Source organism: Choloepus didactylus, chromosome 20 (genome assembly GCF_015220235.1).
Source record: "Choloepus didactylus isolate mChoDid1 chromosome 20, mChoDid1.pri, whole genome shotgun sequence".
Classification (NCBI taxonomy): domain Eukaryota; kingdom Metazoa; phylum Chordata; class Mammalia; order Pilosa; family Megalonychidae; genus Choloepus; species Choloepus didactylus.
Window position 1 is genome coordinate 5830246 of NC_051326.1, and position 15231 is coordinate 5845476.

A 15231-nucleotide genomic window follows, 5' to 3' on the forward strand; every position below is an offset into this window, starting at 1 on the left:
GTCAGAGATGTTATCTGACCCTTGGCTGAGCTCGGCTCGGCTCTATAGGTCACCCTCTTCCTCAAACTGGCTTCCCCTGGCATTGGCAGATGCTGCCAAGCTCCCTGGGTGCATCCCACCAGGTTCCCACCCGTCCACGCAAGCGTCTATTGCGGGTATCCCAGTGTCACTCTGTCCACTGCTCTCACTTCACCTGGTCCACGCTGCTCCTTGCCCTGACTCCAGATTCCCGGGCCATCTTGGTTTTCCCCTAACGTTCAGTCCTGCTTCTGGGCTTTTTCCTTCCTCTCCCTCTACCCAGAAGGTCCTCCCACCTGCACCCTCCTCCCTTCACTCACGTCTGTGTTCTCCTCTCACCTCCCGGGGAGCCCTCCTGCCCAGCCCCGCTCCCCACCCCAACACCAAGATTTAGTTTTCACATCATTTACCACAGCCCCACAGCCCCGACTGGCCTTACATATTAAAATGCAAGCTCTGGGAGCGCACAGAGACACACTGTCTGCTTGCTGCCGGCTCCCAGGACTCGGCACAGTGTCCGCAGCGTGGCAGGACTTGGCCAATGAAGCGCCCGTTGGGGCCTCTCCTCTGATTGGCGTCTTTGGGTGGGTGCCCCCCCCCCCCCCCCCCGCTGCACCCACCTCGATGACCCCAGGAAGGAAATCGCTCTTCGCTGTGGGCAAGAGCCAAGTGTTCCTTCCCAGAGCTGGGGTCAAGGACACAGACTGGGGAGACTATCCATTGAAAACTGGGGACACTCGGGAAAAATGGTAGCCAAAACCCGAGTAAAGTAGCCAAACCCTGCGGCTGTCCTCCATGAGCCTCCCCCGCCTCCCCACTGCCCTCGAGAGAGAAGGTCTCTCCCCTCCTGCCCCTCCACATCGGTCAGCTCTATTCTGCCCCCTCCAAGCCTTGGTCTTTTACTCCATCCTCAGTGTCCTCTCCTTTGGCTTCTTTCCCTCCATCTTCCATGCCTATTCCCCTTCAGACAGGCCCAGCAAGCTAATATCTTAGTTCTCTATTTGTATTTCATTCAACTAAGTCAATGCTTCCAAACAGGTTATGAGAAAAACACAGCATGAAAATTCGAAGCACATGGGCTGTAAGTCTCCATCATTTGTGCGTCTTTTCCTCTCTTTAACCTTAGCACATCCTCCATGCTCCCCTTGGCTCTTACCAACATATCCAGGGCCTTCCTACAAAACAAGTTTTCCAAGTTTATTCTCCTCTTTGACTTCTTTCCCCTTTTTGCCACTGATGACCAACCCCACCCCCCACCCAAACTCTCTTCTCTAATCCTTGTCTATGTCCTTCAACCAAAGACCACCAGGAACACAGCTTCAGTTGAACAGGTGACATTTATTACCCATCGCAGTGAGGGAACCGTGGGGGCGATTCAGTGAGAGGCGTTAGAAAGGATTTATTGTAGGATTTGGGCTTTGTTAGGGTGACTTGGGGGAGGGTCGAGGAAGCAGGGTTAGGCCTGGATGAGGGGCTGTCAGAACCTGGGGACAATTCCACGAATGGGTATCTCAGAGCTCCTCTAGGAGCCTGAGCCCTGGGACACTCAGTGTTCACAAGTTAGGGACATGAGGAGGAATCAGGAAAGGAGGCTGAGAAAGAAAGGCCAGTACAGTCAAAGCAAAAATAAAGGAGGAGGCCTGGAAGGGAACACAGAAAATATTTCAAGGCAGAAGGAATGTGCAATCACGTCTAATGCTATTGATCAGAGAAGTAAAAAGATAACTAATAATTGTCCATTGGATTTGGAAAACTAGAGGCCACTGGTGAGCTAGCTGAGAATCATTTCAGTGGCATGGAGCGGCCGAGAGCTTGGCTGTAGAGGAAGGGGAGCAGGTGAGCATAGAAGCCTCTTTGGAGAACCACGGTGACACCCTCCTACTCAGGGCCCAGGAACCAGCGAGTCCTCTCCCCTCAGGCCTCAACTGGAACGTCGCCCGCCTGGGCTCTGGGGTTGGTGCAGCCTGACGCTCAGGAACCCCTCCGTGGAGTTTCACCAGACCTGGGTGCAGCTGATTCTTCTGCCAAAGGTCCCAGCAGACCCCAAGCAGATTCGGCGCCTTTCCCTGCGCCCCTCAGTGCTCTCTGGTGTTCGCCCAGCCAGTGCCAGCCGCTCCGCCTCCCCAAACTCCGGTTTCTGTCTCTTCAAGTCGGCGAGTGCCCTGAGCTCCACCGGGGCCCCCTCCCTGGGCTGCGGTCCAGAAAGTAGGAATCCCTGGGTCTGCCATCTCCCGGGAATCACAGCCCTGCACTGTCAGCCGTGATGCTGTGAAGTCCTGGGCCAGGTGGGCCATTAGGGCTGGGGGCAGCCCCTGGCACTGCTTCCCGGTTTGGGACTTGGAGCAGCTTCTCGTGAAAAAATTAGGACGTAAATGGGGGAGTCTGTAAAGCGCTTAGCACACTTCCTCTCATGCCGTGTGTGCCGGCGGAATGGTGGCTGTGGCTCAGGATTCTGTCTTTTGGCCTCTGCTTTGTTCTCTCTAGACCTCCCTTGGAAGTATCTCGACTCTGTGTCTCTCCTCTCACGGCCCTGCCCCGGGTTCTGCCCTTTTCCCTCCTCGCTCGCTCGTGGCATGGGGCCCCCTCTCCGTGGCCCTTACTTGCACCCAGCTTCTGCCCATTACCACCCATGCCACGAGCATTTCCTGGCCCCAAGGTCCCCTCTGCTGAGCCGCGTGGTTCATGGCCAGCAGGTCAGTGTCCTGACGCGATACGCGCACGATGCCCGGCCTGTGCTGAAAGCCCCCGGTGGCTTCTCACCCACCCGATTAACACATCTGTCGCGTGTCCCAGGCTGCCCCACCGTGGTGGACCCACGTGCTGGCTCCTCTCCCCCCTGCACCCCCAGCTTCCCTCCAGCTTCCCCCCCACCCCGGCCACGTCCACAGCTGGGCCCTTTGGCTCGTGCCTTCCCGTTCGCCCTGGAACGTGCTTCGGGCTCTTTCACCCTGGAGCCTGCCCACGGCCTCCCTGCAGGGCTGTGCCGAGTCAGAGGTGAAGAGGCCCGGGGGCCCTCACTGGCCGAAGGGGACAGCCCCCAGACAAGCGAACGGGCGAGGACAGTACCGGGGGTGTCGGGTGGAGAGGACGGAGCAGGGCCACGCATCCCCCGAGGGAAATCTTTCTGGGGAAGCCGAGCCCTGCGCTGTCTCAAAGGATGAGTTGAATTTGGCCAGGCAAGGGCAAAGGGACAACACTTCAAGCAGACAGAGCAACTGGGACTTGCTCCCGCCCTTTTGGGGGCCATGTCCCCCCGGGACTGTTGGCCGAGGGACAGTGTGTCCGACCCGAGAGGTAGCGCAGGGATGATACGCCCCGAGTCCTGCCTTAACTCTGGCTACAAACGTGAACAAGAAATATTTTATCTCAATAGACATTTTAACTTGTTAAACAAAACCTTGTGGTTTACCCTCTCTAATTGTCGTTTTCTAAACCAACTTTATTGAGATTTAATTTACATCCCATAAATTCAACCCATTTTAAGTGCACAACTAAATGATTTTCAGTAAATTTACCAAGGTGTGCGACCATCACCTCATCCCGTTTTGTTTTTGTTCCCCCAGTGAAATCCCCCGTCTCACCCGCAGCCCCAGGCAGTCACCACTCTCCACTGTCTCTAGGATTTGCCTGTTCCAGATGCTTCAGATGAATGGACTCGTACAGTGCATGAGCGTTTGTCTGGCTTCATTCACTTAGCATGTGTTTGAGGTTTCTTCATGTTGTCATATTTATCAGTATTTCATTCCTTTTTATTGCTAAATTGTATTCCAGTGTGTGTGAATATACACGCATTGTTTACCAGCTCACGAACATTTTTGTGGTCTCCACTTGGGGCAATTGTGAATAACGCTGCTATGAATGTCTACATGCAAGTCTTTGGGCAGAAGGGCGTTTATTATTTTAAGGCACTTTTATATGAAAGAAAGTAACTTCTACCTAGAAAATTATCGTACTGAGAACTAATTGCGTGCAATTAATTGCACTGAATAATTAGAATTTTCTCTTTATTCTTTAGCATATTAACCGAGTTGCTGATCCACAGCTTTCCTTAAACTCACCTCTTTAAAAGGGCTAAGTTTTACTGGTACATCTTCTTGGTTATTTTAACACATTGTAAGTTCTGCATCAACTGGGGGCATATTTCATCTTTTCAAAATCTCCAAGGGCTAGAGCTTGTTGATTAGTATCTGCACCTTAAATCTCAGAATGTTTAAAACGGAACACATCATTTTTCTCCCTAAACCTGTTTCTGCTTCATTATTCTTTTTTTTTTAATAGAGAAGTTGTAGGTTTCCAGAACAACTATGCATAAAATACAGGATCCCCATATACACCCCACCACAACTTCTTGCCTCAGTGTGGAATATTTGTTACAACTGATGATAGCACATATTTATAATTGTACTATTAATTAAAGTCCATGGTTTAACTTAGGGCTCATTGTTTGTATAGTGTAGTTCCATGGACTTATTTTTTAAAGTTTTTATTCCATTACCATATATAAAATAATAACATTTCCCCTTTTAATAATATTCAGATGTATATTTCACTGCTGTTAGTTGCATCCACAGTGTTGTGCCACCATCACCACCATCCAGTACCAAAACATTTCCATCATGCTGAAGGGGAACCCTGTATATTTCAAGCCCTAACTTCCCATTCCCTATCCCCACCCCATCCGCTGGTAACCTATACTCTACATTCTGACTCTATGAGTTTGCTTTTCTAGTTGTTTCAAAACAGTGAGATCATAGAATATTTTTCCTTTTGTGTCTGGCTTATTTAACTCAATGTGATGTCATCAAGGTTCATTCATGTTGTCACATGTATCGGAATTTCTTTTTATGTGTGAATAATATTCCATTGCATGTATACACCTCATTTTATTTATTCATTCATTAGTTCATAGACACTTCAGTTGCTTCCATCTTTTGGCAATTGTGAATAATGCCACTATGAACATTGGTGTGCAAATATCTGTTTGAGTCCCTGCTTTTATATACCAAGTAGTGGAATTGCCAGATCATATGGTATTTCTATACTTAGCTTTCTGAGGAACCACCAAACTGTCTTCCACAACAGCTGTATCATTTTAAATTGCCACCAGCAATGAAAGAGTGTTCCTATTTCTCCACATCCTTTCTAATATTTATTTTCCATTTTTAAAATAGCAGCCATTCTAATGGGTGTGAAACAGTATCTTGTGGTTTTGATTTGCATTTCCCTGATGGCATCTTCTCATGTGTTTTCTGGCAATTTGTATACTTCTTTGGAGAGCTATCTATTCAAGTCTTTTGCCCATTTTTAAATTGGGTTGTTTGTCTTTTTGTTGTAAAGTTGAAGGATGTCTTTACATAATCTGGGTATTAAACCTTGATCAAATATGTGGTTTCTAAATGTTTTCTCCCATTGTGTAGTTGTCATTTTACTTTTGTGTTACAATCCCTTGAGGAATAAAACTTTAATTTTGATGAGGTCCCATTTATCTGTTTTTTCTTATTTCGCTTTCAGTGTAAAGTCTAAGAAACCATTGCCTAACACAAGGTCCTGAAGACGCCTCCTTATGTTTTCTTGGAGGAGTTGGATAGTTCTACTCCTAATGTTAAGGTTTTTGATACATCTTGAGTTGATTTCTGAATATGGTGTGAGGTAGGGGTCATCCTTTTTTGGCCAAATGGAGAACCAGTTTTCCCAGCACCATTTGTTGAAGCGACTTTTCTTTCCCAGTAGAGTGATGTTTGCCCCCTTGTCAAAAATCAGTTGGCCATAAATGTGACAGTTGATTTCTGAACTCACAATTCTATTCCATTGGTCTATTTGTCTGTCCTTGTGAGAGTACCATCATGTTTTGATTAAGTGGATTTGTAATAAGTTTAAGGTCGGGAAGTGTGACTCCTCCAACTTCATTCTTCTTATTTCTTGATGGCTTTAGCTATTCAGGGCCCCTTACCCTTCCATATAAATTGGATGATTGGCTTTTCCATTTCTCTAAAGAAGGTTGTTGGAATTTTTACTGGGATTGCATTGGACCTATACATTGCTTTGGGGAGGACTGACATCTTAACGCTATTTAGTCTTCCAACCCATGAACACAAATAACCTTCCATTTATTTAGGTCTTCTTTGATTTCTTTTAGCAGTATTTCGTAGTTTTCTGTGGACAAGTCCTTTACATCCTTGGTTAGATTTATTCCTAGTTGTTTGATTCTTTTAGTTGCTATTATGAACGGAATCTTTTTTCTGAGTTCATCTTCTGATTTTTCATTGCTTTTGTATAGAGACACTTCTGACTTGGGGTGTTGACCTTGTACCCTGCCACTTTGCTGAATTCTTTTATTAGCTCTAGGAGCTTTGTTGTGGATTTTTCAGGATTTTCTGCACATAGGATCATATCGTCTGCAAATAGGAAAAGTTTTACTTCTTCCTTTCCAATTTTGATGCCTTTTATATCTGTTTCTTGACTGACTGCCCTGGCAAGAATTTCCAGTACAATGTTGAATAACAGTGGTGTCAGTGGACATCCTTGTCTTGTTCCTGATCTCAGAGGAAAGTTTTCGGTCTTTTATCATTAAGTAGGATGTTAGCTGTGGGCTTCTCATACATGCCCTCTATCATGTTATGGAAGTTTCCTTCTATTCCTAGTGTTCTATGTCTTTTTTATCAAGAATGGGTAGCGTATTTTGTCAAATGCCTTTTCTGCATCATTTGAGATGATCATGTGCTTTTTTCTCTTCATTCTGTTAATGTGGTATTTTACATTAATTGATTTTCTTATGTTGAACCTACCTTGCATACCAGGGATAAATCCCACTCAATCATGGTATATAAATGCTTTTAATATGCTGTTGGATTTGGGTTGCTAGTATTTTTGTTGAGGATTTCAGTGTTCCATAGTTTTCTTCTATTGTGGTATCTTTATCCGGGGCTTTGGTATGAGGGTGATGTTGGCCTCATAGAATGAGTTAGGGAGTGTTTCCTCCTCTTCAAGGTTTTGGAGGAGTTTGAGCAGAAATGGAGATGAGTCTTCTTGGAATGTTTGGTAGAATTCCCCTGTGAAGCCATCTTCCAGGGTTTTTCTTTGTTGGGAGGTTTTTGATTGCTGATTCAATCTCTTTATTAGTAATTGTTTGTTGAGACCTTCTATTTCTACTTGAGTCAATGTAGGTAGCTTGTGGGTTTCTAAGAATTTGTCCACATTATCTAGGTTATCTAATTTATTGGCATACAGTTGTTCAAAGTGTCCTCTTATCATCCTTTTCATTTCAGTAAGGTCGGTACTGATGTCACCATTTTCATTCCTGATTTTCTTTATTTGTATCCTCAGTTTCTTTGTCAGTCAAGCTAAAGGTTTTTTAATTTCATTGATCTTTTCAAAGAACTTTTGCTTTTGTTGATTCTATTGTTTGTTTTCTATTTCATTTATCTCCACTGTAATCCTTATTTCCTTCCTTCTGCTCACTTTGGGTTTTGTTTGCACTTCTTTTTCCAGTTATTCCAGTTTTGAGGTTAGAGCTCTCATTTGAAGTCTTTGTTTTTTTTAAATGTAACCATTTAGAGCTATAGAGTTCCCCTCTCAACATTGCTTTCTCTGCATCCCATGAATTTTGGTATGTTATATTTTCATTTCCATTCATCTCAAAATGTTTCCCAATTTCACTTCTGATTTCCTCTTTAACCCACTGATTGTTTAAGAGTATGTTAATTTCCACATGGTTGTGAATTTTCTATTTCTTCCTCTGTTATTGACTCCCAGCTTCATTCTGTTGTGGTCAGAGAATATACATTGTATGACTTCAGTATTTGTTAATTTATTGAGACTTGTTTTGTGACCCAACATATGGCCTATCCTGGAGAACGATCCACGTGCACTCGAGAAGAATGTGTGTTTTGTGTTTGTTGGGTGCAGTGTTCTATAGATGTCTGTTAGGTCTAGTTGGCTTAGTGTCTAATTCAAGTCCTGTACTTCCTTACTGATCTTCTGACTGAAGGTTCTATCCATTATTGAAAGTGGTATGTCATAAAGTCTCCTACTACTAATGTAGAACTGTCAATTTCTCCCTAAAATCTTCCAGTATTTGCTTCGTATATTTTAGGGCTCTGCTGTTAGATACATATATACTTATCATTGTTACATCTTCCTGTTTAATTGTACCCTTTTATCAGTATATATTAACCATCTTGTCTGTCATAACTGTTTTTGACTTGAAGTCTATTTTATCTGATGTTAGTATAGCCACCCCAGCTCTCTTTTGCATGATATGTATTTTTTCCCATCTTTTCACTCCCAAACTACTTGTACCTTTGACTTTAAGGTGAGTCTGTTGCAGACAGCATCTAGTTAGGTCATGCTTTTTTATCCATTTCGCCAATCTCTGCCTTTTGACTGGAGAGTTTAATCCATTTACATAAGGTCATTACTGATAATACAGGACTTTCTCCTGCCATTTTGCTATTTAGCATTTGTAAGTCTTAACACTTTTTTGTCCCTCACTTCTGTTAATGCCTTTTACATTGATTTGCTTTTTTGCATTGTACCATATTGAGTGCTATTTTAGTTTGCTAAAGCTGCCAAAATGCAATATACCAGAAATGAGTTGGTTTTTAAAATAGGGTTTATTAATTTACAAGCTTAGAGTTCTCAGGCTGTGAAAACATCCAAATCAGAGCATCAAAAAGTGTTGCTTTCTCTCCGTAGACAGGCTACCAGTGATCCGCAGCTCCTCTGCCACATGGGGTCTGTTGCTCTTTCCCTCCCAGGTTTCATTGCCTTCAGCATCTGGCTTTTCTCTCTTGAGCTTCTCTTGGGCTTTTTTCTGCATCTCTCTCCATATTTATCCCATTTATAAGGACTCCAGTAAGAGAATGAAACCCACCCTGAATGAGGTGGGTCAGATCTTAAGATTCTACTCATCAAAAGATCCTACTTGCAGTGGGTCCACACCCACAATACGTCTACACCCACAGGAAAGGGTTCGCTTTAAGAACATGATTTTTTTCCAGGGTATATAACCACTTCAAACCATTTCAAGTGCATTCTCACTTCTATCTGGATGTAGTTTCACCTACTTTCCTTATTTACCATGGGGTTAAAATTTAACATCCTAAATGTGTAACAATCGTTATTTGGTTTGATACCAACTTAACTTCAGTAGCACATACATATACTTTCCCTATACCTCTCTGGCCCCTACCATTTTTTGCACTTATTACCACTTATATCCTTGTGCACTGTATGTCCAAAAATCTAGATGTATCATTGCTTTTTAGGCATTTACATTTTAGCACCTTTAGGAAGTAAGAAGTGAAGTTACATACCAAACAATATAATGCTGGCATTTATAATTTCCTAAATGGTTACTTTTATGGCAGGTCTTTATTTCTTTATGCTGCTTTGAACCACTGCCAACTTCTTTTTCTTTCAGTCTGAAGAGTTTTCTTTAGCATTGCTTGTAGGGCAAGGCTAGTGGCGATGAACTCCTCAGTTTTTGTTTATCTGACAATGTCTTAATTTCTCCCTGATTTTTGAAAGAGAGTCTCACCAGATATAAAACTCTTGACTGGCAGTTTTTTGCCTTCAGCACTGTAAATATTTCAACCCACTGCCTTCTTGCCTCCACAGTTTCTTTTATGAAATCAGCAACCAATCTAAGTGGGACTCCCTTGTACATAACACGTTCCTTTTCTCTTGCAGCTTTCAGAACTCTCTCCTTGTCCTTTGCATTTGACAGTCTAATCAATATATGACACTGTGTATTTTTCTTCCTGTTTATCCTGTTTGGTGTTCTCTGAGCTTCTTGGATGTGTATATTCACAACTTTCCCTAAGTTTCAAAAGTTCTCTGTCATTATTTTTCTTACTATTCCTTCTGCCCCTTTCTCTTTTCCCTTTTTGAGACTTGCGTAAGGTATACATTGGTCCACTTGATGGTGTCCCATAGCTGTCTTAAAGTATTTTCAATTTTAATGTTCTTGTTTTCTTTCTGCTCCTCAGCCTGACTCATTTCAAGTGCCTTGTCTTTGAGTTCACTGATTCTTTCTTCTGCCAGCTCCAATCTGCTCTTGAAACCCTCCTGAGCATTTCTCATTTCAGTTGTTGTGGTCTTCAACTCCAGTGGTTCTGTTTGCTTCCTTTTTACAACTTCTCTTTACTTAGATTCTCATATTGTTCATTCATGGTTTTCCTGATAACCTTTAATTCTTTCTCTGCAATTTCCTTCATTTCCTTGAGCATTTTTAAGATCATTTTTTTAAAGGCTTTGTTTAGTATGTCCACATTGTCTTCTTTGTTGGTGTTTTCTGCAATTTTTATCCTCTTTGGATGGGCCACCTTTCCCTGTTTCTTTTTTTGTCTTGCACTCTTTTTTTGCACAGTGTACATTTTAATAGTGGAAACCTTTAACTGGGATTTACTCCTTGGGATGTCTGTTTCTTGGTTTTGTAACCGCCTGGTGATAAGACAGAGATTTTCTTGTTCTTCTGCCCTCCTATCAGGAAGGCCTGCCGAGGTGAATGCACTATGCAGGGTTTCCCTGTCTTCCTGGGCCTGTGTCTTGTCCTGGGCTTTTGCTCGTTGTTTTGGGGATCCCCAGTTTACAGGAGTTTGGATGTCCCCTCAGTTTCCCAGGAGACAGCCCTCCCTCTCCCGCGTAACTGACACTGACAGGCCTTTGGTCCAGACGTCTGCCTCTACGGCGTCGCACACTCTTCATTGTCTCACGCTGCTTTTGCCTGGTGGGCAAAGTATGGGAGGAGGGTCATGCTGGAGAGGACTTTCCCAGCCAAAAGAGAGCCAGGGACCCACAAAGGGGGTGGCAGCCTGGCTCCAAAGTGTCCTGTGGAGGGGGCCAGGAACGGTATCAAAAGTTTCTATGATGGCTCCCCAAAGTTGAGTTTTCCTGGCTTTCCCAGCAAATGCAGCCCTTCAGCTAACTGTCCCCCATAGCCCTGAGGAAGTGCTGTGTCTTTCAATCTCCTCTGCCCCGGCCCCTGTCTGGAGAGGGTTGAACTAATGGCCACCACTGCCTTTCCTGGGGCAGGGCTGAAGCAAGGGCCACAGATGCTTTTGTCCGAAGGGGGTTAAAACAATAGCTGTCCTCAGAGCCGGGATCTGAATTTGCTAGTCAAAAGCTGTGATCAGCCATCTGCCATGTCAACCCTGTTCTCGGGGAACAGGGTTTTTATGTCCCTTTCCATCACCAGCAGCCTGCCACGTGAGTTGCAGATGGGTGCCAGCAGCCACCGCATGTAAAGAGCAATTTACTGTTCTTTACTGTAATTTATCTGCCTCTTCCCCCCGCTCTTCCCTGGATGCTCTAGTGTTCTTCTGGCCTCTGGAGTTTCCAAATAGTTGTTTCAGACAGATCCTGCCTGTTTAATATTTGTTTTGGAGGGAAGACTAAGTCCTGGAGCTCCCTACCCCACCATCTTCCCCAGAAGTCTATTTCCTTCTTGATCTCATCACTGAACTACTCTTTCTACCCATTTCCTCTAAACAGAAACCTGGGAGTCATCCAAAATTCTTAGATATTCAGTTGGTCACAGGACTCCCACATATCTGATTGCATTATTTTTATTTAAAACCATATGTTCTGGTTTGCTGATGCTTCTGTCATGCAAAATACCGGAAATGGAATGGCTTTCATAAAGGGGGTTTATTTGATTTCAAGTTTACAGTCCTAAGGCCGTAAGTGTCCAAATTAAGGTATCAACAAGAAGATACCTTCACTGAAGAACGGCCGATGGTGTCCAGAACACCTCTGTCAGCTGGGAAGGCACTGCTGGTCCTTTGCTCCCGGGTTGTGTTTCAGCTCCTCTCTCAGCTCCTGTGTTTTCTTGATTCTTTTTCCCAGGATGTTTCTCTCTAAGAACCTGGGGGTCCTATCTTAGCATATCCCAGGGCAAACTCTGGGCATCATCTCTTAGCTTAACACCTCCAAATGTCCTTCTGTCTGCATCTCCAAATGTCAGCATCATCAAGCATCTGGGCCTGGAACTCTCTTTTTAAAGGACTCCGATAAACCAATCAAGACCCACCCAAAATGGGAGGTGCCAAATCTCCATGGAAACATTAATCAAGGGGTCACACCCTAATCAACATTAATAAATCTGCCCCCACAAAATTGCATTAAAGAATGTGGCTTTTTGGGGGACATAAGATATCCAAACTGGCACAGCATGTAAAGAGTCCTTCAAAACAAACTTAAATTCTCTATCCTATCACAGGAGAACTTTAAGGTCTGCTGCTTGCTTCTCTCTCCACTTCTCTCAACACCTCACTTGTCCCTGCCTCTTCTTGTCCCTGTCCCCTCTCCCCACGCACCACACTCCCGCAAGTTAAGTGGACTTTTTCTATGTTATCGGTATTGACTGAAGGCCTACTGTATGCCAGGCCCTGTGCCAAGCCCTGAGGCTACAGGGGTGAACAAAAGACTCACATTCCTAGCTTCACAGAACGTGCTCTCTGGTGGGGAGGATGGACCAGTGACTATGATAAACACGGTGTGGGAACTCCACAAGGAGGGAGCTGCATCTGGGGAGAGGGGAGCCCTCCCAGAGACATCAGCTATGCCGAAGCTTGGAGGATGGCGAGAACCTAGTCAGGTGAAGAGGTGAGGGGAGTTCTCTGTCTTGCTGCACCCCTGGTAATACTGCCTCTGATGTTCTTTCCCCCAGGCCATCTACAAAATGGTGGGCACCGTGATCATGATGAAAATGAACGAGGATGGCCTCACGCCCGAGCAGCGAGTAGACAAGATTTTCAGCAAGATGGATAAGAACAAAGACGACCAGATTACACTGGATGAATTCAAAGAAGCTGCAAAGAGTGACCCTTCCATCGTTTTACTTCTGCAGTGTGACATTCAGAAATGAGCTGATGTCAGTACTATGGACTGCACAAAAGTCTCATGTTCCATTCTGTCTGCAGCTATTCACACACACACACACACACACACACACACACACACACACACACATATTGCTTGGACTACCTATTAATGGACTTGCTTCTTGTGTTTGAAACACTTGTGTGCATGAGAATGTCATTTGCTAATGAATTTTAAGAGCATATATTATAAAACAAACAACCTGCCACAATGTGATACGTGCAATATCATTTCATAAAAAAACCCTCCTCCTCCAAAGCCTGGGCAGCAATGTGCTGCGAAGAGTTCTATTTCTTGTTCATATTTTGCTAATGCTGTGTCTCCTTGATTACCTGATACATTAGTGGCACTGAGACCCCTGTGGTAATGTGACTTAGTATAAGCTGTATCACCATTCTCCTATACAGTAGCACCAGACAGACGACCCAGGGGCCCTTAGCTTCTGCATCTGATCCACACACAAGAGCTTGTATCATCAGTGAATATAAATGTAATACATTTGCATGCCTTTTAGGTTTGCCTTAATTCTTACCTTATTTGCATCCTGTCAATCTGGAAAGAGCTATGTTGGATGAATGCAGTATAAAACTTAAAAATCCTGCTAAAGTGGCTCGTTAATTAAGTATATTTATCTATATATACATATACACAAAGATATTATTTATTGGAAGTAAAAAAAAAATGAAGGAAGTGTATGGATTTCTGCTTGAATTTTCAAAAGCTTCCAAAGAGGTTGCAACAGATGTCCTGAATAAATTTATAACATTTGACTCCCCCCCATTCTTATTTTATAGCTTTTAATTTGAAAAAGATGTTCATAATGATCAAGGGTTAGCTAGCCACAAATTACAAAACTTACCTTGAAACACACAACTGTGGGATTTGAAGACTTAATGACAAGGGAAAAAAAAACAACGAAAACCAACTTTCTAATTCCTCAATCTGGCCCTCAAAAGAGGGGCAATTAATTTATGACGTTTAAATAAAATGCAAGACTTGTTCATGTTCGTAAAACGCTCCAACTTTACCTCACTGTGACTCTGGTACTGACAACACATTGTCCTACAGCTCGGTGGAGGACACAGTGAGGGGCTGAGAAACGTCCTCCAGAAGAATCCAGAAAGAAAGACTTGTCCTTCCAAATCAAAGGAATACTAGCTGTTACTTTTAACGATGGAACGAAGCTCTGACTCCTTGACCGTAAGACAGAAAGGCAGAAGATGTACCATCAAGAACCCTGAAGGCAGGTTTGCATTTTCAGAACATGCCTGGAGAAGTGCAGTTCTGCCCAGTAGGAATTTCTGTAATGATGGAAAGGTCTATATGGCTGCACTGCCCACGAGCCTCATGTGGTTACTGAGCACTTCAAATGTGGCTAGTGTGACTGAGGAACAGAATTTTTACTTTATTTTGGTTGATCTAAATTTAAACTTCTACATGTGGCTAGTAACTACAGTATCAGATGGCACAGTGCTGTATTACTCACCAAGCACTTTTTATTGAGTGCCCCCCACCCCCTTTTTCCCTAAATACCTCTCCTTTGTCTGCCTTAGGATCATGAGTGAGTCCAGAGCCCGGGGCCTAGGGATTCCATCCAGCCGTTCAACAAGAAACCGTGACCAAGCAAACCTCTGAACTCTTAAGAGACACCAGTGGGCCCCAGACACTCTTGATAGAACTAAACTTCTGTCCCCGGGGAGCACTGTCCAGTGTACTCAGCGTGCCCTTCAACTCTGAGCTCAGTGAGTTTCCGAGATCGCGAGATCCAGAGTGTAGCCGTGGAGGGGTTGGGAGGTCTGAGGCCTCCCAGGTCGTTGTCCCTTCACTAGGTGAGGACGAGGGCTCCTCGGAGTGGTCATCCTGGGAGATTCATTCACAGCAAATCCTCACTGAGCACCTACTGTCCAGCCAATGCCATACCTGGGAGGGGACATAGGCAACAGATAAAAACACGCAAAAAACGTCAAATTATAAGAACCATGAAGAAAGCAAGATAAGAGAGGTGCTGAGTGATGGGCTTCAGCCATCGCTATTGGTGACATTCGAAAGAAGACCTGAAGGGAGGAAGTGGACCATGTGGATACTTGGAAATATTGGGGATACTTGTGGATAGTATGGAAAATGAACCCTCCAGTAGCCTCACCTGTTCATTTTCTGAAAAAAACGTAGGCCTTGGGCCAGCAAGTGCTCGCCACTCCGGCGGTGTGGATGGGGCAGAGACCCTGGAGCCATCCAGCGGTACTTTGTTGGAATCAGGACAAATGTGCCCTGGAACCCAGCTTTCCCACTCCTGGGAATACCCCCCAAGGACTCTCACAGAGGCTGTAAGGG

At 44.3% G+C, this 15231-nt stretch overlaps 1 protein-coding gene across 1 annotated transcript in view; it reads left to right on the top strand.

Moving 5' to 3' along the window:
- The window catches only part of VSNL1 (visinin like 1), a 105995-nt gene extending 92320 nt beyond the window's left edge, over nucleotides 1–13675 (top strand). Inside the window, exon 4 of the mRNA XM_037813417.1 lies at nucleotides 12689–13675. Coding sequence (XP_037669345.1) covers nucleotides 12689–12886 — 198 coding nt within the window. The 3' untranslated portion in view covers nucleotides 12887–13675. The remainder of the gene's footprint in view (nucleotides 1–12688) is intronic.
- The last annotated feature ends 1556 nt before the right edge of the window (nucleotides 13676–15231 follow it).